The 23,516-nt window shown below is 47.0% G+C and overlaps 1 protein-coding gene and 1 long non-coding RNA gene across 4 annotated transcripts in view; one reads left to right on the forward strand and one right to left on the reverse strand.

The window, feature by feature from the left end:
- KIAA0319 overlaps positions 1-23,516 on the reverse strand; it is a 56,938-nt gene that overhangs the window by 11,970 nt on the left and 21,452 nt on the right. For 2 of the 3 annotated variants that reach the window (XM_084794033.1, XM_084794032.1), the window contains 10 exons: positions 22,781-22,868; positions 19,857-19,949; positions 17,511-17,643; positions 16,185-16,413; positions 13,502-13,625; positions 11,151-11,283; positions 9,678-9,826; positions 8,559-8,710; positions 6,697-6,835; positions 5,329-5,488 (listed from right to left, as the gene is read on the reverse strand). In XM_084794033.1, coding sequence (XP_084650159.1) covers positions 5,329-5,488; positions 6,697-6,835; positions 8,559-8,710; positions 9,678-9,826; positions 11,151-11,283; positions 13,502-13,625; positions 16,185-16,413; positions 17,511-17,643; positions 19,857-19,949; positions 22,781-22,868 — 1,400 coding nt within the window. Of the gene's footprint in view, positions 1-5,328; positions 5,489-6,696; positions 6,836-8,558; positions 8,711-9,677; positions 9,827-11,150; positions 11,284-13,501; positions 13,626-15,881; positions 16,079-16,184; positions 16,414-17,510; positions 17,644-19,856; positions 19,950-22,780; positions 22,869-23,516 lie in introns of those variants that run through there. The other variant, XM_084794034.1, reaches the window with a different exon arrangement.
- Positions 907-8,526, forward strand: LOC311604320. The gene is made up of 3 exons (XR_014781455.1): positions 907-2,146; positions 5,177-5,269; positions 7,949-8,526. It is a non-coding gene; the product is annotated as an uncharacterized lncRNA (long non-coding RNA).

Below are 23,516 nucleotides of genomic sequence, written 5' to 3' on the forward strand. Positions count from 1 at the left end.
CTGGGACATGGTCCCACCTCAGAGTTGCGTGCTCCTAAGTCACAGGACATCTTTCCATCTGAGCAGGAAGGCCAACAACTATCACAGCCACCAGCATGCCCAATTCTGCCCCCTTACATTTATGTGTGTGTGTGTGTGTGTGTGTGTGTGTGTGTGTGTGTGTTTTGTGGAAGGGACGTTTGCACATATGACACAGTCCACCTGTGGAGATCAGAGGGCATTTCTCCTTCCATCATTTTGGACCCAGGGATTAAACTCAGGTCAGCAGCTGGGCTTAGTGGTGCACACTTTTAATCCCAGCACTCAGGGAGGCAGAGGCAGGCAGACCTCTGTGAGTTCAAGGCCAGCCTGGTCTGCAAATCAAGTCCAGGACAGCCAAGGCTACACAGAGAAACTGTGTCTTGAAAAACAAAACAAAACAAAACAAAATTATAAACTCAGGCCATCGGGCCCAGTAGCAAATGCCTTTAGTTGCTGAGCTATCTTGTTGGCCCCTTGTCCAGATTCTTACTTGAGATCTGGATCAAACTTGGGTCTTGATGCTTGCATGGCAAAATGCTTTACCAACAGAGCTCTCTCCCGAGTTCCCATAGATCACTTCTATCAGTTAATAGATATTTAGGTTGTTTATCATAAATGTATGCTGTGAATACCCACAGGTACTTTTTTTTTTTTAAAGATTTACTCATTTATTATTATGTATATAGTGTTCTGTCCGCATGTACACCTGCAGGCCAGAAGAGGGCATCAAGATTATATTACAGATGGTTGCGAGCCATCATGTGGTTGCTGGGCATTGAACTCAGGACCTTTGGAAGAGCAGGCAGTGCTCTTAACCACTGAGCCATCTCTCCAGCTCTCCATAGATACTTTTTAATGTAAATGTAAAATTTTTATTCCCTTCAATTATGTAGGTAACTAATTCTTTAGCTAATTTTTTTTCACAGTGCCTGTTCCATTTTACATCTGCACCGGCAACACATAGTGCTCCAAACAGCTGCCATGGCTGACCTTAAGATTATAGCCATCTTATCATCATCTTATAGGCAGGCAGTGAACAGATTTTAAAAGATGTGTGTGTGTGTGTGTGTGTGTGTGTGTGTGTGTGTGTGTGTGTACACATGCATGTACATGTGCCACGGCACATGGAGATCATGTGGACATGTGGAGATCAGAGGAGAACTTATGGGAGTTAGTCCTCTCCTCCACGATGTCAGTCCTGATGATTGAACTCAGGTCTTCAGGCTTGGCAGCAGGCAGCCCCACCTTGCTAAGCCATCTTTGAGCCCTGGGAGTGGTTTTGCTGGTGAGCATCTTCTCATGTGCTGACTGGCACACCTACATCTTCTCAAGAGAAACACATACTCGGATCTGTGTGAGGTTCCCAGCACTGTAACAAATAAGTCTCACAGCTTAGTCACTGAAAATAGCAATCTCTCGGTCTCAAGGTTCAGGCCAACAAAAGCCCCAAATCAAAGTGTTGGCAAGGTCACGCTCTCTGGTGCTCTGTGGAAAGATATGTTCCACACCTTTCTCTCGGCCTCCTTGGTGTTCCTAGGCATTGGGCTTATAGACGCATTAGTACCACCTGTGCCTTTTTATTACCTGGCATTCTTTCCATGTGTCTCCCTGTATGTCTCTCGCTCATGTGTGTGCCTATGAGGTATGTATACAGATGCATGTGTGTGCAGTTGTGTGTGTGTGTGTATGTGTGTGTGTGTGTATGCAGGTATATGTGTAAGTATGTACATGCATGTTGAGATCAGCCTTATCTTCTGAGAACCAGCTTAAATATTGTCCTCAAACTCCCTCTGCCTAACAAACTAATCTGTTAGCTTTAAATTCAATTTCTTTCAAGGATTTAGGACATGGACAGATTTAAATTAGATTCTGGGAGAAACATCACATGAATTGGCCCTATCCCAGGTCCTAATAGAGTCCTTGTTTTCTTCTGAAGCTCACGGGCCAGACAATCTGTCCACTACCCATGTTTCTTTCAGCATTCTTGTCTCCTGGGTTTTTCTTACAGTATTCTAGAGCTTTTCTACCCTGAAGTTCCAAATTCTCACATAGTCTTCCCATAAACATGTTCCAAAAGCCTATGAACCACATGATCGGGTTTATCAGAGCACTGACCCTATTCCTGGTACCAACTTCTGTCTTGCTCACTTGTGGGCTCAATTTTCTTAACAAATATATTTTATTACGAACTTACTAACGAAGAGTACCTCACTTATGACCTGACTAACCTAAACAATAGGAATAGGAGATTAAAGAATACAATAACAAAACCATAAGGATATTAGTTCTGAGGAACAATTCTCCTGGTGTAATCAGTAGGTTTTCTTCTGCTGGAACCTGGAGCAACCAGAACCCAGAACCTCAGCCGGAGCCAAGAGCCCTGAAGCCTTCCCTCGAGTGGTTCTCTCAGGAGCCTCTTGAAGTGAAGCGATGAACAGGCAGCACTATCCCAAGTCTCCAAAGGCCCCGCCTCTTGTTTTTGGCTCACATTTATACCTCCTCTCAGAATTTGTTCAAGAATGTTTTTCAGCTGGTTAACAACCAATCTCCCCCACACAGTGCTTTGACTTCTAAGATGATAAACATCACCTGCTCTCTCACAGGTCTTTTTCTCATGCCCCATTTGTGATCTAAACAACAACAACAACAAAAACAAAGCAGCCATGTTTATCTCTCCTTCAGTTACTTTTCCTATTGTTACGACAAAAGAATCTTAAGGGAGGATGGGTTGGCTTGGATGGAGGTCCTGGTAGTAAGAGCTTGGGGCAGCTGCTCATGCTGCATCCAACAATCAAAAAGTAGAAAATGATGAACACCTGTGTTCAGGTCACTTTTCTCCTTTTTATTTGGCCAGAATCCTCTGCCTAAGGAATGATGCCACCCACAGTACACGGATCTTCCCTTCTCAAGAAACCTAACCAAAAGAATTATTCAACAGGCATGTCCAGAGAGACATTTCCTATTTGATGTTTTTCCTCTGTTTTGTTTTTCAAGACAGGGTTTCTCTGTGTAGCCTTGGCTGTCCTAGACTCACTTTGTAGACCAGGCTGGCCTCGAACTCACAGCGATCCGCCTGCCTCTGCCTCGTGAGTGCTGGGATTAAAGGTGTGTGCTACCACACCTGGCCTCCGAGCTGATTTTTGAGATCAAGTTGATAACTGAAATTAACAAGCTCAGCTTGTGTCTTAGGTTTTTATTGCTGTGAAAAGACACCATGACCATGGCAATTATTATAAAGGAAAACATTTCACTGGGGCTGGCTTACAGTTCACAGGTTTAATCCGTCATCGTCACAGCTGGAAGCATGCAGCATGTGGGCAGACATGGTGCTGGAGAAGGATCTGGGAATTCTACATCTGGAGCCACAGGTAGCAGGAAGAGACAATGCCACACTGGGCTTGGCTTGAGCATATGAGACCTCAAAGCCCACTCCCACAATGACATACTTCCTCCAATAAGGTTACATTTACTCCAACAAGGCCACACCTCCTAAGAGTGCCACTGTCTATGGATCAAACATTCAAGCACATGAGTCCATGAGGGCAATTCCTGTTCGGACCACCACAGTTTGTAATACCCCAATGTCTGGTACCAACAGTTTCTAACAACTCCAGCTAAAGCTTTGCCTGCAGGAGCCAGAGAAATCCAGTGTTACCTAGTTATACTTTGTTACCTTTGTATAGTTATCTCAGGGCATCCATGGAGTGTTTAAATTGACAAGTGTCCTGCAAGTGTAGTCCAGACAATTGTTTGATTGACAACCCTTCAGCCTAAAGCGATCAAGACAACAAGAAAGTGTCCAAGAACTTCAGTTAGGGAGTCAGATGGTCCCAGCCCTGGCATTTTTATTTACAGAGAGTTGAGCGCCAGGAGGAGTGCTTACATCAAGAACTTAAGAGTTTGCTGTTAACACTAATCCTGATTTAGACAGCAGTTAACACTTGCTCGATGTCCCAGAGAGGGATATTTTCATCGTGAAGGGATGCTAACCTCTATCAAAATCTTTTTCCATAGTTACTGACATGACTATATGAATCTTTCTTTCATTTTTAAGATTTTATTTTTAATCATGTGAGATATGTGTGGTGGGTGGGTGGGTGTGCGTGCACAAGTTCCCATGCAGGCCATAAGAGGCCTTTGGCTCCCCTGGATCTGGAGTTTTAAGAGGTTATAAATTGCCCAATATAGGTACTAGGAAACACTGGTCTTCTGGAAACGTAGTATATATTCTTAATTGCTGAGCAATCTCAATGGATGGACACTCTGAGAGTGCACAAAGCCCCGGCTTCCATCAACAGCACCATGATTTGTTCATTAGAATATGTTTTTTTAAAGATTTATTTATTATGTATACAGTATGATCAGATCACATTACAGATGGTTGTGAGCCACCATGTGGTTCCTGGGATTTGAACTCAGGACCTCTGGGAGAGCAGTCGGTGCTCTTAACCACTGAGCCGTCTCTCCATCCCCATTAGAATATGTTTTTATTAGTCACTTTTCTAAGTAAATTTCAGTTCTCTGGAAAACCAAGCCAGATAGAAGAGCCAACTATAGCTACAAAATGTACCTCCTGGCAATGATGGATTTTAATCGCCCCGTTCTTTCTAATCTCCTGCCTTATGCTGGTGCTAGGTTGGTGGGCGTTAAAAATAAAACTCAGTTAAATACAAAAATCTTGTGAGAATGAAAGGCTGCATAGACCCCTTAAAGACAGCGAATGGTACTGAGCCATCTCTGCCTATCAGCTTCATCACAAGCCCCAGGCCATTTGCACATCCTTCAAAAGCTAGCAGAGCCAAAACATTATCTCTCCTGGATTTGCCCTAACTCTTTCATCCAGAACACTCCCTGCCAACAAAGCAGGACCCAAGGGAAGAAACAAGTAAAGATGACTTGTACTTACTCTACTCCTTAAGGAAAGCAATGTGATAAGAATGTGATAAGAAGTGAACAAGAGTGCTGGACAGATGGCTCAGTGGTTAAGAGCACTGCCTGTTCTTCCATAGGTCCTGAGTTCAATTCCCAGCAACTACATGGTGGCTCACAACCATCTATAATGTATTCTGATGCCCTCTTCTGGCCTGCAGGTGCATATGCAGGCAGAGCACTGTATTCATAATAATAAATAAATAAATCTTTTTTTTTTTTTCAGTGAACAAGAAAGAGAGCAAGGAGAAAGATGGCCTAAGAGAGAGCAGAGTAGGCCTGCAGCAAACCTGACACCTGTGTTGAGGCCCAGTGCTGGGTAAGTGCTCCTATGTGACACCAACGAGCCACCATGTGGCTGGGCATGCAGCCTCATACCTGACATCTGTGTGCGCCTGGATCTTCAACACCTTCACGTCTGAGTCTAGCACGTTCAGAAGCACAGCCAGCTGCCTCACTAGGGTTCCCTTCTGCTGCTCAGTCAGCTGCTCAACACCAACCTGCAGGATCAGCTCCACCAGCCCATCCTTCTTGGGGTCTGAGGAGAGAGAGGACACAGGACTCTCATGGGGGCTCGATCTCAGGCATGATAAGGTCTGTGGAAGGGTTCAAAGCCAGACTGTCGATGTGGCTCAGGAAAGGATGCCGGCCCAGGACCCACAGACCCTGGGCTCCATGCCTGGCACAGCAAAAGTAAGGTCAAAATACGCAAGTAAAAGTTTAAAAGAACTCCTGGGTATCTCTCTATTTGCCTTTGGGGACTCAGCTCATTCTAAATAGCAGAGTTGGGTGTGGTAGCACACGCTTGCAATAGCAGCACTTGGGACTGTAGGGGCAAGAAGATCGGAAGTTCAAAGTCACCCTTACTGCACAGTGAGTTCAAGGGCAGCCTGGGCCACACGAGACCCTATGTAGAGAAGAGAAAGGAAGCCGGGCGGTGGTGGCCCACGCCTTTAATCCCAACACTCTGGAGACAGAGGCAGGCAGATCACTGTGAGTTGGAGGCCAGCCTGGTCTACAAAGCGAATCCAAGACAGTCAAGGCTACACAGAGAAACCCTGTCTCGAAAGAAAACCAAAAAAGAAAAACAAGAAGAGAAAGGGAGTGGGCAGAACACCACAGAAGCCACTCTGGAGTATTTTTTCCAATTTTATTCCACTTTGTCATCTAGTAGTTTTTCCTTTTTGGCTACTTTGAAACTTGGCACCTCACACACTTCCCCAGCACCAGAGAACGCTGTCCTCCTGCTTGTGGGCACTCCCTGAATCCAGTTTACGCTCAGCGCCACTACACCCACCTCACTGAGGCTGTCTTCCTTCGGTCTGACCATGGTCATTTCATGTTATGTCAGGAAGGCAAACTCTTCCTGCCAGCTATAATTCTCATCAACGAGGTACAAGTTGGGATCTGCTTGGTGGTATAAAGGAAAGTACAGAAAAATCCTAAAGTGGGCTCTCAAGAGATGGCTCTGTGTTAAGAGCCACATCGCTGTTCCAAAGGACCTAAGTCCAATTCCCAGCACCCACCCCCGTGGCTCATAGCTGTCTGTAACTCCAATTCTAGAGGATCTTATCCCTCTTCTGCCCCCCAAGGACGGTACATCCATGCACAAAACCACACACAGACAGAAAGGCACATACACTTTTTTTTTTTTAATTAAAAAGAAAACCACTAAACTGGGGCTGGCCAAGAGTGGAAGTTAGAAACAGATGTCCTCCCACTCCAGTGACATCACTGAACACACACCTGGCAGGACCTCCACAGTGGCTGTGTCTGAGTCCGAGGCCCCCTGACTGTCGGTGACCAGCAAGTGAAAAGTGTAGACTCCTTCCACCAGATTGGTGAGCTGCAGGGCCGGCCCGTTGTCAGAGCCTCCGATGACATCCTGAGAAGTGAAGGCATCCACAGGGCAGCTGTCAGAATGGAAGCCAGTTTCTGAGCCTTCGTGGGGCTCAGAGCTCTGAGTTCCTTGCTTTCAGACCTGTGTACCAATTATGGCTGGGGGGAGGGGGATGGAGCAGGGGGCAGGGCTGAGGTTTTGAATCTTCAGCTCCTCCTTAAGGGGGAACCCCAGGGGTGCAGGGACCACAGTTAAGACTTGGTAAACAACTTTCCAGGAAGTACCAAATGATTGGTCAGCAGAAGACTGGGGAGCTTAGGTTGAAGGCCCCAGGGCAAAGCCTGGAGCTTCATGGTCTTACTGTCTAATAGAGTTTTAGAAAGCTCTCCCCAGGTCCCCTCAGAGGATACCATATTCACCTTCTCAAGCGGCCACAGGGCCCTGGTGGACAGATCACTCATCCTACAAGCCCATAGCCCCTAAAAGTGAGAGGAACATCTTTTGGACTTTTTAGTCTGTACTTGCTGACCACAATGGATGGCAACAAAATGTCAGAAATCTGAACTGAGACACCCAGCAATTATTAGAAGCTAATCTACCATTTGGCTGAACAGAATTCATTCTAGGAGAACTTTAGGATGCACAAGGCATTTTCAGCCCCTTCCCTGTGCCTTTGGTATAGCTACAAGAGTGCTTCTGTAGATCTCAAATTTTTTTTTTGTTGTTTTGTTTTGTTTTTCGAGACAAGGTTTCTCTGTGTAGCCTTGGCTATCCTGGACTTGCTTTGTAGACCAGGCTAGCCTTGAACTCACAGCGATCTGATGGAAAAAAGGGAGATGTATGGAAATTCTAAGAGGCAGTGACCCAACGGCTCCCAAAAGCTAAAAGTCTGGGTTTGTTTGCTTTAAGGCTGAGCTTGTTGGCCTTGGCTAAGTCACTTTCCATCTCTATATTTACTCTCTGCCCCTGTGAAGTGGAAACGGGAATCCCCATGCATCTGACATGGAGGAAGACTAACGTACCCCCCACCCTACCCCACCCCACCCCCTGCCCACCCCCAGAAGCTTGGTTTTCCATGTCCCTCACAGTGACAACCTTTTGACATTGTGACATGATGTTGTATTTTCTCATAGTTCTGAGATTGTGTTTTCTCTACAGATGTATTAGGCTGCATTCTCAGCTCTTCTGGGACACCAGAGGCCTGAGCACCATGAGTGGGCACACCTGCATGGCTTGCTATCCTACCCAAAGTCAGCCCAGGAAACGGACTTCAGCTTTGCTTAAACCTAACAGCTGCCTGGTGTCTCCAGCCCTCGGAATATCCAAAAGCGGAGGTGCACGAATCTTATCTGGGAGGTGACACAGTACCAGAGAAAGATCACATGTTCAAGCCTTAATCTGCAATGTGACCTAAAGTTAGAACTTAGAAGGAGATAATTAAAGTTAAAATAGGCTATAGGGTGGGACTTGACTTACAGGATTGGTGTTCTTGTAAAGAGACATAGGGGCACCTCCCCCACCTCTCCTCCTTTCTCGCCCTGCCACATGAAGATGTAGTAAGTAGGTGCCCACCCAGGGTCCAGAAAGAGGTCCCTCACCAAAGGTAAACTGGCTACCACCCTGGTCCTGGTTTTCCAGTCTCCAGAACTATGAGAAAATAGTTTTCTGAGTGAGTCACCCCGCGTGTGGTCTTTTGTGCCAAGAGAGCACCCGGACTAATCTGGATGCCGTGTGCACAGCTGAGGGGCACCACCCCTCAAGAACTCACTCCAGCCGCTGGACTCTGGCCATCCCGGATCCACAGATAGGACACAATTCCTCGGTCATCGGTAGACCTTGAACCATCCAAAGTAATGGAATTATTGGGAAGTATAAGAACATGTCTGCCACCAGCCTGGGCTCTGGGAGGACTGTTATTTTCTAAGTCAGACATAGCAAAAACAAAAGCAAAGAAATTGACTTAAAACACTAGCAATGGCACGTCACAGAACACCCACAACTGCTCTATCTTGCACCCAAGGTTGTTTTAGATGCCCCAAAGCATTGTTTTCTGCCCCAAACACCTACAAGATAAGATATAGATATAGACATTGAGCAGCTCTTGGTCCAATGGGAAGACAGACAAAAGCAAGTAATTTTACTGAAAATTGTACAGTAACAACTAATATAGAGGCCAGCGATATACAGCGTACTTGAAGGTCTCAGTCCAGGCTACACCATCAAATAAAGCCAAGTGTGATGCCCCACACTTGTAATCCTTTCAGGCAAGGAATCAGAAGTTCAAACGCTTGTCTTTAAAAAGGGGGCAAGAGAAATATGTGCCAACTAGACGGCTTAGTTGGTAAAGGTGCTGGTCACCAAGGTTGATGGACCCACATGGTAACTGGAAAAAATTAATTCCCTGAAAGCTGTCCTCTGACTTACCTACCTACACACACACACACACACACACACACACACACACACACACACACACAATAAAACATAATTTTTTTAAACTTCTGCTTTAGAAAATAAATTATATAACTTGAACATATTTCTGTTCTTGAAATTTCCAAGAAAGTAGAAAGCAAAGCACCTCCCAGAACCAGATCTTTTATGGCCAGGGACACTGCACAGTGAACTCCTTGGCAAACAAGAGGCAACACTATTTCCCTCTGGAGAATATTGGCTCATGTCTTCCTCCTCTACATGCTCCCTCCGGCCAGCCAGGACTTCAGTGAACTGGACATTAGGGAGAAAGAAGGCTGGCTCCTCTGGGCAGAGCTGACTCAGCTGTGAACCCCTGAGTCAACGCCAGCACTGCTGCATAGTCAGGACCTGGCATGGGGACCTGGGAGGCTGGAAAGGCAGGGCAGGCTCAGGTCCTGTCACCACGTCCACTCACCCTTCTTCACAGCCACAGTGAGGGTGGATGTGCTGCTCAGGCCCTGCCGGTCTCTCACGGTTAAACGGAAGTGGTAGGTACCCAGCTGAAGGCCACGCACGGTGGCAATGGCTTTGTCCACGTCCTCCATCTCCACTGCACTGGGGCCTCTGGAAAATGGGGGTGTGTAGACAGAAGGTGCGACATGAGACCTGTGCCCTAGTAAATGATTGTACTTCTGACCATAGTAACCATCTGGTCTTCTACAGAGTTCTAAGATAACTTTATATGCACACATATTCTCTAGCTTGGCATGAGGGCCAAAGCTAAAGCCTGTTTCAAACAAATTGTATGGGATTCCAGGAAAAGGGCTTTCTTTTCTTTTTTAAAATTGAGAGGCCACTGACATACTCTCTTTTTAGAAAATGGAACTTTAAGAAACAGCTCATTTTTTTTTAAAGATAGGGTTTCTCTATGTAGCCCAGGCTAGCCCTGAACTCATGATGAGCTTTCGGCTTCAGCCTCTTAAATGCTGAGATTAAGAGTGTGCACTACCATTCCCAGCCTCCCATTTCTTCCAGCTTTGGGGCGTGTGTAGAAGAGGAAGGCATGGGCCAGATGCTGGGCCATCACATCTAGTCATTGAGAGCCTAGGCTTGGTCCTCTGACAGCCGCAGGTTTGTGTCTCCATGCAGCCTCCTCCTGTTTGGAAACCTAAGCTACTCAGCCTGGCTGGCTTCTTCCAGCTTGAGTTTTTAAACTTTAAAATGGGGATGATCCAGGCCAGCGTGGTGCACGTGCCTTTAATCCCAGCATGTGAGAGGTAGATAGTCAGAGGCAGGTGGATCTCCGTGAGCTGAAGGCCAGCCTGGTCTATGTAGAGAGTTCCAGACCAGTCAGGTCTACACAGTAAAACCCTGTCTCAAAATAAGCAAACAGAAAATGGGAATGATGCCATCCCTCTTCTGAAGCCATGTAGTATTGAGACCCAGCAGGTAAAAGCTCAGCAAATACTGATATGATTCCATGTTGAACTCTGTACATCTGTTGTCTGCAGTCACAGGGCTGCTTGGGTGTAAACAGACCAAACACAGCTTTCTTTACATCTCTTTTACCAGGAAGCTCACTGTACCCCAAGCCAGCCTTGTCCACCTATTTTGGGCTCCACTTCCCTCCAGTGCCAACCACCCAACGTCCCCTTTCCCAAAGACAATACCATCTATTAGTTTGCTTGTTTATGTGACATAGGGGGTGGGGGGGCTGCTATGTATCTTGGGCTAGCCTTGAACTCAAGAGTTTCCTGCCTCAGCCTCCCAAGTGCAGGGATTGCAAAGTGTGCACCAGCATGCCTGTAATACATATCTTTATCAATAAGGCTCAGTTACTCTCTGCTTAGATCTTGACTCCTCAACAAGCCCGAGTTGCTGTTTAGTGCAGTCCTCCAGGGAAGGGATGCTGTCCTCATCAGTGACACGGCCTTGTCGGATCCACTACCTGATGTGCTCCCAGTGGTAGCAGACGATGCCGTGGTCATCACTGCTCCTGCTCCCGTCCAGTGTAGTACTCTGCACCGGCAAGAACAGCTCCTTACTGGGGCCCGCCACAGCCACCGGAGCCTGGTTGTTTTCTAGAATTGCAGATATTCATGAAAGGAAAGAAGAGGGGGAGGAAGGGGAGGAGGAGGGTGAGAAAGAGGAGGAGGGTGAGGAAGGGGAGGAGGAGGGTGAGGAAGAGGAAGAGGAGGAAGGGGAGGAGGAGGGTGAGGAAGGGGAGGAGGGTGAGGAAGAGGAGGAGGAGGGTGAGGAAGAGGAGGAGGGTGAGGAAGGGGAGGAGGAAGGTGAGGAAGAGGAAGAGGACGGTGAGGAAGGGGAGGAGGAGGGTGAGGAAGAGGAGGAGGGTGAGGAAGGGGAGGAGGGTGAGGAAGGGGAGGAGGAGGGTGAGGAGAAAAGAAGACAGAAGGAGAGAAGGACGGTGAGGAGGAGGAAGGAAGAAAGGGAAGGAAGGAAGAAGAATTTAGGGAGGAGAGAAGAGAGAACAGAAGGCGGTGTTCATAGGCTTCTCTTTTGTCTCTGCATCCCATCATCTAGCACAGCACTTGCTAAATAGCAAATGTTGAAAATATTTCCGTTGTAGGTTGGAGAGACCTGGGTTCACTTTCCTGTATCCAGGAGGCAGCTTACAAAAGTCTGCGACTCCAGTTCCGATGCCTCTTTCTGGCTTCACAGACACATGTAAGCCAAACACCCATGCACATAAAAATAAATACATATTTCTACAAAGGAAAATATTTTAGTAGAATGTTGGAAGAAAAAGAAATAAAACTCATGGTGTTAATTTTATGAATAGCTACTATTTCTGCTCCTCTTCCCCTGCAAAAATAAATAAATAAATAAATAAATAAATAAATAAATAAATAGCTAGTTAGCTAGCCACATGTCCAAGCTAAGCACCACATAGCCACAGCCATTACCATGGGGACGTAGGCCTGGGCCCTCTCATTCTGATCCTGGCCTATACACAGGCCTGGTGCACTCATGCTCTCTCTCTCTCTCTCTCTCTCTCTCTCTCTCTCTCTCTCTCTCTCTCTTTCTCTCTCTGTGTGTGTGTGTGTGTGTGTGTGTGTGTGTGTGTGTCTGTCTGTCTCTCTCTCTCTCTCTCTCTCTCTCTCTCTCTCTCTCTCTCTCTCTCTCTCTCTCTGTGTGTGTGTGTGTGTGTGTGTGTCTGTCTGTCTCTCTCTCTCTCTCTTTCTCTAATTCTTCAGTGTACCCAGCCTCCTCTCAACCTGTGGCGTCTGAGAGTCTGGTCCCCTCTTTTCCTCTTTCTAAATGCCTTTCTTCTTGCCCTCCACTTCCCATCCTTCTCCTCCTGATCATCCGCCATGAGTGTGGCAGCTGAGCTATTTATGGACCCAAGTGCTCTGTGGGAGCTCTTTATGTGGGCTCGTTTCCTTACTGAGGAAAAGCACTTGAATAATTTCGTGTCACTTCGCAGGCACTTGCCCCAGCCCCAGAAGGGCAGAGGCCAGGTCCATCGTTTTTAATTCCACGTCCCTAGGGTCTGGCTCAGAGCACCTTAAACAGCTTAGCTGAATCAGTTGGTGAGAGAGAAAAAAAATTACGTAGCTGTCTTTCAGTTGAGACTGTCCCATCACCAGTGTGCTGGGTAATGGTGTGGAAACAGCAAGCCTTTTATAGAGACGTTTTGAAGCCAAGACCATCATTAGCAAGGTCTGCCTAGCTGCCTGTGAGTCTCCTGGAGGCTAAGGTGGCAGAGGCCTACCTTTTCTTCCCCAAGACCAGGTTTCTCTGTGTAGCCTTGGCTGGCCTAGACTCACTTTGTAGACCAGGCTGGCCTCAAACTCACTGAGATCTACCTGCCTCTGCCTTCCAAGTGATGGGATTAAAGGCATGTGCCACCTTGCCTGGCTTGAGGCCTGAATTTTTATAAGACTACTAAGTGAGTGGAATCTGGGTCAAAGCCCCAGTGTCTGGCTGCATCTGAGTGTCAGGCCACACAGTCAGTCAGTCTCCTCAAGATGTCCTGGGACTCTACCAAGGGGAGTACAACGGCCAAAGGAGTTATCACGTAACAAGTCAGGACACATGTGATGCTGACAGTGACTCTCATTTTGTCGTTCCCGCTATGGCTTAGAGACATATGACAAGGCTCACAACCCCAAAGAAAAATTGGTTTTCTGTGCCACATCAGTTTTCATGTTTCTGATTTCCTGCCAGCTTAGGAATCTCAAGATGCTACCACCAAGTTAGACATATCTGAAGGCCAAGGGTCTAGCTATCATTTCTGCTTTCATCTCTGGGGTCAAATCTCACTTGTGTCTCACCTACCAGCCTGGACAGTCACAGTGACCAAAGTGGTGGATTGTTGTCCCGAGGAATCCGTCACCATCAGCTGAAACGTGTACTCTCCTTCCTGCAGCTCAGACAAGTGAAGGTATGGGGTCTGCACTCCCTACACAACAGCAAACATGAAAACAAAGAAACTGTCATTAAAGAAGTGTGAGGAGCCGGCAGTGGTGGCGCACACCTTTAATCCCAGCACTCAGGAGGCAGTGTCAGGAGGATCTCTGTGAGTTCGAGGCCAGCCTGGTCTACAAAGCAAGTCCAGGACAGCCAAGGCTACACAGAGAAACCTTGTCTCAAAAAATCAAAAAACAAAAACAAAACAAAAGTGCTAGGAAACAGTGTGCCGTGCAGATGCTTCTGGTCTTAATTAAGGCAGAAATCCTGCTTGAAAACAAGCAGGGTGCAATGGTGCAGACCTAACACACTGGCTACTTAGTGTCCTAGTTACATTTTTTTTCAACTTGACACAAGCTAGGGTCATCTGGGGAAAAGGAACTGCAGTTGAGAAAATGCTCTATCAGATTAGCTTGTCGGCAAGTGTGTGGTGTCTTTTTCTTTTCTTTTTTTTTTTTTTAAAGATTTATTTATTTATTTATTATGTATACAGTGCTCTGCTTGCATGTACTCCTGCAAGCAGAAGAGGGCGCCATATCACATTACAGATGGTTATGAGCCACCTGTGGTTGCTGGGAATTGAACTCAGGACCTTTGGAAGAGCAGGCGGCGCTCTTAACCACTGAGCCATCTCTCCAGCCCCGGTGTCCTTTTCTTGATTGATGACATATTTTAGAGAATCGAGCTGTGGAGCCACCCCTAGGCAGGTGGTCCTCGGTTGTATGAGAAAGCGGGCAAGCAAGCCTTAAACAGTGTACCTCCGTGTACCTCTGCTTTGGTTCCCGCCTTCCGGCTCTGGTCTTGGGTTCCTGCCCTGACTTCCCTTGATAACAGAGTACAACCAGTGAGGCGAGATAAGACTTTTCCTTGCCAACATTACCTTTGGTCACCATCTTTATCACAGCAACAGAAAGCTTCAGTTTCAGCAAGAGGGAGGCAAAGGCAAAGCCTGCCAGGGATACAAGCAAGTTCAGGGCCAATGTGTGTAGCTTAGGAAGACAATAAAAATATAAAAAGGAATAGGGATGTTGCTCAGTGGTGGAATGCTTGTCTGCCACATGCTAGGTTCAGTGCACACAAATGGTAAAAGAAGGGAAGGAGCAGAGTGTGGCAGCACACGCCTTTAATCTTGGCGCTCAGGAGGCAGAGATGGACAGCCGGGTACTACATAGTGAGACCCTGTCTCCCAAAAGGGGTGAGGGGAGGGGAAAGAGGGAGAGTCGGAGGAAAGAAGAAAAATAAAGCAGGTGTGAACCCAAGAAAATGTAATTTTGAGTCTGTCACGTATCCTCATATCACTGCAGGAATAATAAACTAATAAAACTTCGGGGTCTGGGGATGGAGTCATGTGAGAAAGCTCCAAGAAACCAAGCCAAGAGTTATTTCAAAAGCACCAAACTGTTCTTGAATCAAGCTTGTGTGCTCCTCCCAGGTGTGGCAGAGAGGGGGCAAGGGTGTTTACTTCAGATGGTTCCTTACAACTGGCTGTTGTGTTTGTTTATAGGCCTCTATGGAAACCTGTTTGCCGTGTACAGCTTGTTCGCCAAGTGAGGCGTGCCCTTGTGATTGCACACTTTACTCATGTGCAACCTCCCGGGTTCCACCGCCTCCAGAGCAGTAAACACGTAGTCTCTGCTAAGGCGACACAGGCGCCCATCCTTCGCCAAGCAACCCACTTCTCAGCATCTCTTCCTTAGAGATCACAGCAGGCCACGCCACATGCTCACCAAACACAATTTGCGATGGGCAGCGCAGCCATGAGAACAATTTAGATGCTTGCCCACAGTGGGATGCCTGACCCAACAATGCTAGTAATAATGAAAGGATGAGGTGGTACATGGACACTAAAGTGAAAATGTCAGCCAGGCCTGCTGGTATACGCTGTCATTCCAGTCCTGAGAACAGAAAGCTGAATAACCCCGCGAAGGAGACAGCTTACCTACAGCCAAGGTTGCACGTTATTTTGTCTTTAGACAAATGCACTTCAAATTTTGAACAGATGGGCAGGAGCCATAGTTCGTATGGTAGAGCATCTGTCTAACGTACACAGAGCCCTAGGTTTGATCCTTAGCAACACACATAAATCACAAAGACATTCTTTAAAAGAAACTTAGATGTAGGCAAGATAGTACAGATTTCAGTAAACAGGGCAAACAAAATAATAACTGCTTTTCTGGTGATGAGGTTAGATCCCAAGACTTAAATACTACTCTACCAAATACTGAGTCAGCTCCCCTTCCTGACTGACCTCACGGTCTGGTTGAAACAGCAGGATGGACTGCTTGGTTGCTGGTCTGTGCTCACCTGGGCATGTGAGATCAAGGGATGCAAACCTGGGGGAGATTTGTGAGGTTAGAAGCTCTTCCAATGGTTTCATGGTTTGAGAAATTTATAAAATAGATTTTCTGATTTAACAACCTCCCTGAACCCAGAGTAGATGATAGATAGATGGATAGATGGATGGATAGATGGACGGACAGACCGACGGATGGAAAGACAGACAGATAGCTGATAGAGACAAGTCTGCATGCAGGCAGGGTAGAGGACTTGCCTGCATGCCCATCTCTTTGCTCTCACCGCCAGGGCCTGGGGACCACTCATACAGGACAATCTGGTGATCATCGCTGCTCTGGTTTCCATTCAGAGTGATGGTGTTTTGGGGTAAGGTTATGGTCTGATTTGGCCCTGCGTTGGCAACAGGTGGGTAGTCCACTGGACCATGGATGATGAGGGTTGCAGTGGTGGAGTTAATAGCGCCATCCGAGTCTGTGACGGTCAATCTATAAAGAAAAAAGTTTTTTTTTTTGTTGTGGTGGTGGTTTTTTGGTTTTTTGGTTTTGTTTTTGTTTTGTTTTTTTTCCAAGACAGAGTTTCTCTGTGTAACAACCCTGGCTGTCCTGGACTGACTTTGTAGACCAGGCTGGCCTCGAACTCACAGCAATCCACCTGCCTCTGCCTCCCAAGTGCTGGGATTAAAGGCGTGCGCCACCACACCAGGCCTGAAAAGGAAGCTCTTACATCTAGGAGTATGACACATCTGAAAGTAGGTGGTCACCTTAGCATGCTCAGACTAGCCATTCTCAGAAGAGATGAAAATAGAAACTTGAGAATGAGGCTAAGAAAAACACACAGGCCGGAGACTTTTCTTTGCTTCTGTTGCCGTAGATTCGTTTTATGTTCAGTCATAATATGTTCCCCACATTGAGGCTTAGCTTCTATGAATTTACTAGTCTTTGAGATGCTAAGTGGAGTGTTTGCAAAGTCTTTTAGAATTAAGCATTTTCAAATACACACCTACACACACAAAAAAAAAAAAAAAAAAAGAAAGAAAGAAAGAAAAGAAAAAGAAAAAGAAAACTGCCCAGGCCTTCCCATACAGAAATGATCCCTCCTGTGGTCCCAGAACAGCACAATCTCCACTGGCTCATTCAGCCTTGGTGAGGGTGGGGTGTCTGGGAGCTAAGCTGCACGAATAGAGAACAGCACCTGGGAAGGAACACCCCAGGGTGAATTGTGTGTGAAGGGTCATCTGCCTGTTCTGGGCTTCTTTTCACACATCCTACAAACTCCACACAGACAAGGGCCAGACTCCAGCTGGAGCTCTGACCACAAACCAAACTGCTGGGGTCTCTCCTATCACAACTTCAATCCAAGTTAGGAAAAAAGAAAAAGGCTTAAAGCAGCATGTGAATAGAAAAGGCGCCCAAACGCCATACTATCCAGAGAGCTCACTTTTAGGTCCTGGATGATGGAGAAATATTTTATTTCCTTCTGCTTAGAGATATATTGCTTTTATTTTTTTATAGAAAGCATCGGTTTCAAGAAATAGTCGAAAGAGAAGTCCTGGGTAGACACAATGAAGGTGGAACCCACTTGCCTAAAAGTGTAGTTACCAGGATCTAGGTTCGACAGTCGTAAGACTGGGGCATCAGCCGGAAACACCTCTGCTAGGAAGGGCCCATCAACTTCTTGCCAGTGGTAACTCACTATTTTAGTATCATCTGTACTTTCTACAAAGATGAAGAAAACAAAATCCAGAATGAGTTATGGGAATAGTGAGATGAAAGCTTTTTAACTTACTGAATATTTAAACGTGCTTAGTACAAATAAACATTCACGCAGACCTCAGGCGGATGCAGGATGAAGGATGCATTGCAGCTGGCTCTCAGTCCCTACTGGTTTTTGTTTGTTTGTTTAGATTTGCATAGGTTTGAGCAGGGCTATTCTAACCTGCTGAATATTCAAGATGCAGAGTGACAGGTGCTGTGGCACAGCTCCCGCTCCCGCTTACCTTGGTGACAGTGACATGCTACCAACAGCTTCACATCTGAACTAGCAGATGTCGTTACCACAATTAAATGTGAGTCCAGAGAAAAACTCTATCTTGCAATAAATTTTTTCGACTTTAAAAAAGAAACCAGGGCGAGACTGAGATGGCTCAGCAGTTAAAGGCACCTGTGGCTATGGATAGAGGTCTGAACTTAATTGCTGGGACCCACAAGGTTCAAGGAGAGAACTGACTACCAACAGTTCTCCTCTAAGCCCCACACCTGCGGCATGGTGTGCACACATCACACACACACACACACACACACACACACACACACTAATGCACATGCACACACATACAAACAGAAGGCTGGGACTGTAGCTCAGTGATACAGTGCTTCGCTACCATGCATGTGAAGCCCTGGGTTTGATCCCCAGGGGAAGGGGGCTGTGGCTTGGCATGGTAGTTCACCAGCGTTCAGGACACGAAGGCAGGAGTATCATCCTAAGTTCAAGGCCAGCCTGGGCTACATAGTGAGACCTTGTCTCACAAAAGAACAGGGCTGGCTGGAGGATACAGCACAGTGACAGAGTGTTTGCCTAACATCCACAAAGACCTAGGTTCAATCACCATATCACAAAAATAAACATATTATTTAAATGATAAAAGAGAGCAACAATATGTCATATAGGACCATAGATTTGTATAGACCTCAGAGGGAAGCTGGCTTTTCATCACATTCATTTAGGGAATTAGTTGATGTGGCTGACTAATAATCCTGTGTGGTTTTTGTACCTAAGCTATGCTGAGTCAAAAGATTTAAAATATTGTGAGGTCTTTTTTTTTTTTTCATAATATTATTTCCATTTAAGGTGTTCTCTGTCACCCAGGCATAGAGGCACATGTTCCTATAATCCCAGCACTTTGGAAAGGGTCAAAAGGGCAACAAGAGGTCAAGGTCAACCTAAAGTGCATAGCAAGTATGGTGCCAGTTTGAGCTACGTGAGAGAGCAGGCAAACGGACAAAGGTGCTGTATTTCGGGTTGTAGTGGGTGGAGGACGTGGACGTGACACTGAATTGATGTGAGCAGTCACATCATTGCGATGTCCACATCTGCAGACTAGGAGACAGAGCAACACTCCTGAGTGACAAGCCACGACCACCACGGCTTTTCACTCTCGGCAGGACACGGGGTTAACTTTGTGGCTAGGTGAACATGAAAGCAGTTGCTGAGCACATCACACTGTTAAACCAGGGGAACACTGCATGTGCTCGCAGGCTATTCGCGTTTGTAGAGACGCACGAAGCTTTGGTTTTTCAAGACAGGGTCTCTCTGTGTAGCCTTGGCTGTCCTAGGCTGGCTTTGTAGACCAGGCTGGCCTTGAACTCACAGCGATCCGCCTGCCTCTGCCTCCCAAGTGCTGGGGTTACAGGCGTGCGCCACCATGCCTGGTTGGACGCATGAAGTTATGCTGCTCTCATCCTCTACTTAAAGTAATTCTGAATAAATTCATAGGCAAAATACTACCCACTCTCACTAAAGCAAACCTCACCCAGATTTAAAGGTTCTGTCCAATTGCTGATATTATAAATGCTACATGATTCATAAGAGAATCTTTAGCAACTATTTGAACCACAAGTCAAACATCTGACTTTAAAGGACACTGTATTTCTTTGTTTGTACTTGGTTTTAGACAGTGTCCCATGTATCCCGGGCTGGCCTGGAACTCCCTAAGGAGCTGAAGATGACCTTGAATGCCCAAGCCTCCTGCCTTCGCCACCCGAGCGCTAGGATTACAGGCATGCTCCCACTCCCGGCTGGAAGCTGGAGAGCCCAGGACAGGAAGACACCGTTTGTCACGGTGTAACCGTAGATCTTCTTGGCCTTGACGCAGGCAGCTCAATCTGACAGCACAAACACCAGAGACCACCGAAACATGGAGGATACACACGGCTGCCATCCATCAGGGCTGAGGTCAAAGGTACGGTGAACTCTTGTGTCTTGGGAGAAACAACAGCTACGGGTGGCTGGTTGACTCTTGCAGCTGTGGGACAGGAAAAAACAAACAAACAAACAAAACCCAAAACAGACAGCAGGTAAGCCTACATCAATTGCACATGCCAGTCACACACAAGCAAAGGCATCCTCTTTCTAAAAGCTTTTTTTTTGTTTTTTTGTTTTTTGTTTTTCGAGGCAGGGTCTCTCTGTGTAGCCTTGGCTGTCCTGGACTTGCTTTGTAGACCAGGCTGGCCTCGAACTTACAGCGATCCACCTGCCTCTGCCTGCCAAGTGCTTGGAATAAAGGCTCTAAAAACTTATTCTAAACATCCTGTAGAGGTCTTCATCCTCCCAGGTCTCAACTGTGCAGAACTCTGTAAAGTTTTAAACCCCTCCTGTGGATTGTCTGTCAGTTTACATTTCTATAGGTAATCTCAGAGGCAAGAGGCGAGTTATGGAATGTGTGCAGTGACTACAGAAAAGAAGAGGCCTCCAGTTCACTATGGATGGCCTCGAAATCCTGATCCCCCTACCTGTGCCTCCCAAGTGCTAGGATTACAGGGTGAATATAGGTGTGTTCAGTGCTGGACAAGCGTTCTACCAACCAACCTACATCCCAAGACCATGAATAGGATCTTGAGTCTTTGACTGGAGGCCCTACCACCATCACTAGAGTTCAGCCGTAGTAAGTAGACTGTGGGAAAGGTAGAGCTGGCAGGCCTGGAGAGATGGGTAGGAGGTGAGGTTGCTACAAACATGATGATGCAGGCCAATGGCTCAGCTGAGCTGATGGGTAAGTGGGAGCTGGAGACCAGGATACGGAGTGGGATGTGCCGACCAGGACCAAAAGTCGCCTCCTCTAACCCACACCCATAATGTACTGCATTATGACCCAGGGACGAGCTTGATAGGCCATGACACCCATGTGCCCCCGATCCTCTAGCAGCACAGATGAACACATTTGAAATGACCATGGTCCTACATGAAAGTTGAACTGTGAGGAAAGAAAGTGGATAGAGCTAAGTGTTGGAGAGGGATGGCCAAGGTACAGTGTGTCCTCACTCCAGAAGAGCAAGCAGTTACCATGTTTGAGTAGCCATGCTAGACTTATGTAAAAAGCAAAAGAAAACAAAGACAGAGAGCAAACATAATCCTTGCATGTTTTCTCTACAATGGTGCCTTAAATGAGACTAGCTCCCAAAGGCTCATATATTTGAATAACTACTCAGCAGGGAGTGGAACTGTTGACAAGGGTTAGGGGGCGTGGCCATGATCGGAGTGGGTGTGGCCTTGCTGGAGGCAGCACGTCACTGGGTGTGGGCTTTGAGGTCCAGCCCCCATCCCCACCTTGCCCGCGGGCCGGCCTGCCTGTGCATCAGGATGTAAAGCTTTCAGCTACTCTTCCAGCACCACACCACGCCTGCGTTCAAGCTGCCATGTTCCCTGCCACAATGTTAACGGCCTAAGCCTCTGAAGCTGTAAGCAAGCCCCAGTCAACTGCTTCCCTTTTATAAGAGTTGCCTTCTAACAGTTGCCTTGGTCATGGTGTCTCTTCATGGCAATACAACTCTAAGTCAGTGTCTAAGGTAAAAATAAAAGAATATGCGTTTAAAAATTGTCTGGTCCAAACACCAAAAGGCAGTCCCAACATCGATCAAGGAGCTCAACTTGGACTACAGAATCTGTGATGGTTAGAGAAAAGCCAGCACTCCTCAGGAACTTGTGGAGCCAAAGGGAGTCTTTCCCCTCTGTTAGGAATCTGCTGCAGTCCGCCTACCTGTGATGTCACTGCTTACCTGCCACGGGGGCGTGGCCCTGCCCTGGACCACATAAAAGAACAGACTTTCTCTCTCCCTCTCCCTCTCCCTTTCCCTTTCTCCCCCTCCTTCCCTCCCTCCCTCCCTCTCTCCCCCCTCTCCCTCTCCCCCCTCTAGATCTCCCTACCTCTTTATCTCTCTCTATCTCTTTTTACTTTTTTACTTCTCTCTCTACTTTGCTTTTTACCTCTCTAGCTCCTCTCTACCTTTCATTACTTCTCTCTCTCTCTCTCTCTCTCTCTCTCTCTCTCTCTCTCTCTGCACCTGTGTCTCTAGAGATGGTTCCTGTATCTCCCTATTAAACCTCTTAAGTGGATCTGTTGTGTGGTGTGATTCCATCCCTCTGTACAGCTGGTGGTTCACCTCTAACCTCTTTTGTCAGCTTTTTTACACTTCCTCTCTACTTTCTCTCTCTCTCTCTGGGGTACCTCCCCCCTTTCTCCTGCCCCTATGCTCATTTAATAAACTCCCTATAACATAACATCTGCTACCTGGTACCTTCTATCTATCATCTGTCTTAATTTTTATATATAACACCGCTGCCTCTGGCAGAAGAGGCATACGGCCACCCTGTGGTGCCTGTCGGCATATCAAAGCCCACTCTGGCTTCTTGGCTCCCTCAGTGTCACAGCTACCTGTAACAAAGCCCGTGCTAGCACTCTCACTCTTCTCTGATTCATCCCTTCTCTAAACTCCCTCCAACTCACCGGCTTCCCTCACCCCAGCTACTCGGTCTCCTTATAACCCTGCTATTCGCACTGTTGTCCTGCTTCTCCCGCTGTGTTTCCTCTATTCTCCATTCCTTGCTATTCTCCCCTCTCTCACAGAGCCCTGGCCGTGTCCAGTCTGTTGACTCTGTTCAATCTACTTCATTCTCTCTCTGCTCTGGACTCTTCCAGATCCCTGCCCCCCACCACACACACACACCTCCCTCCTACAAGAAAACCCTCCTCTTCACCATGCAATGGAGTAGTCACATCATCACTTATACCACCATGCCATCCAGGTGCCAGAACTTGAGACTAGCACAGGCAAGGGGCCATTTTCCCAACAGACTCACCTGGCCTCACGGTGACATTGACATATCCTTCTCCAAATGCATTCTCACTAGAAACAGCCACTCTGAAGGCATAGAACCCCACAGACAACTGCAACATAAAAACAGACACACAGGTGAGCATCCAAAGACACTGGCACCTGCCACCCAGGAGAGGCTACAGTGTCCCCAAGGGTTAGGAGGAAACCTCGTTTCAGTGTCTGAGACTGCTACCCATTTGAGAGTGGTGCTCTAGGACACCTACATAGGCCTGTTGCTTAGTAACAGATACCACAGGCCTTATATCAGCCAAGGACATCAGCTCCATGGGTATGCATGGAACTGCGCTGTATTTTGGGGTTTATGGATGGGGCCTCACATGGCTCAAGCAAGGACTCTGCATTGATCTGCGACAGTCTGGACTCATGCGTTTCTAACATGCAGGTCCACAGAGTTACTGGCAGAGGTCTGGGTATCACACTTTTGAGAGACAGAGCAGTCATGCAGCAGTGATGTGAGCTGGTAAGGCATGGGGATTAGTACAGTCTTGAACCAGCCCCCTAGCTATTAAGTCAATGTACTTTTACTCCTCAGAGCCAAGAAAGCGGTATGTGGTGTCTTGTGAGTAGTGTGGTATTTGATAATCTAAGCAATCAGTGAACTAGACTGAAACTGCCGAAAACTCAGAGAATGTACCTGAAGGACACCTGACACACTATAAAGTGTGGGATGACCTCTCTTTACTTTGTATAAAGGTGTG

Source organism: Acomys minous, assembly GCF_964271855.1.
Source record: "Acomys minous genome assembly, chromosome: 9".
Classification (NCBI taxonomy): Eukaryota; Metazoa; Chordata; class Mammalia; order Rodentia; family Muridae; genus Acomys; species Acomys minous.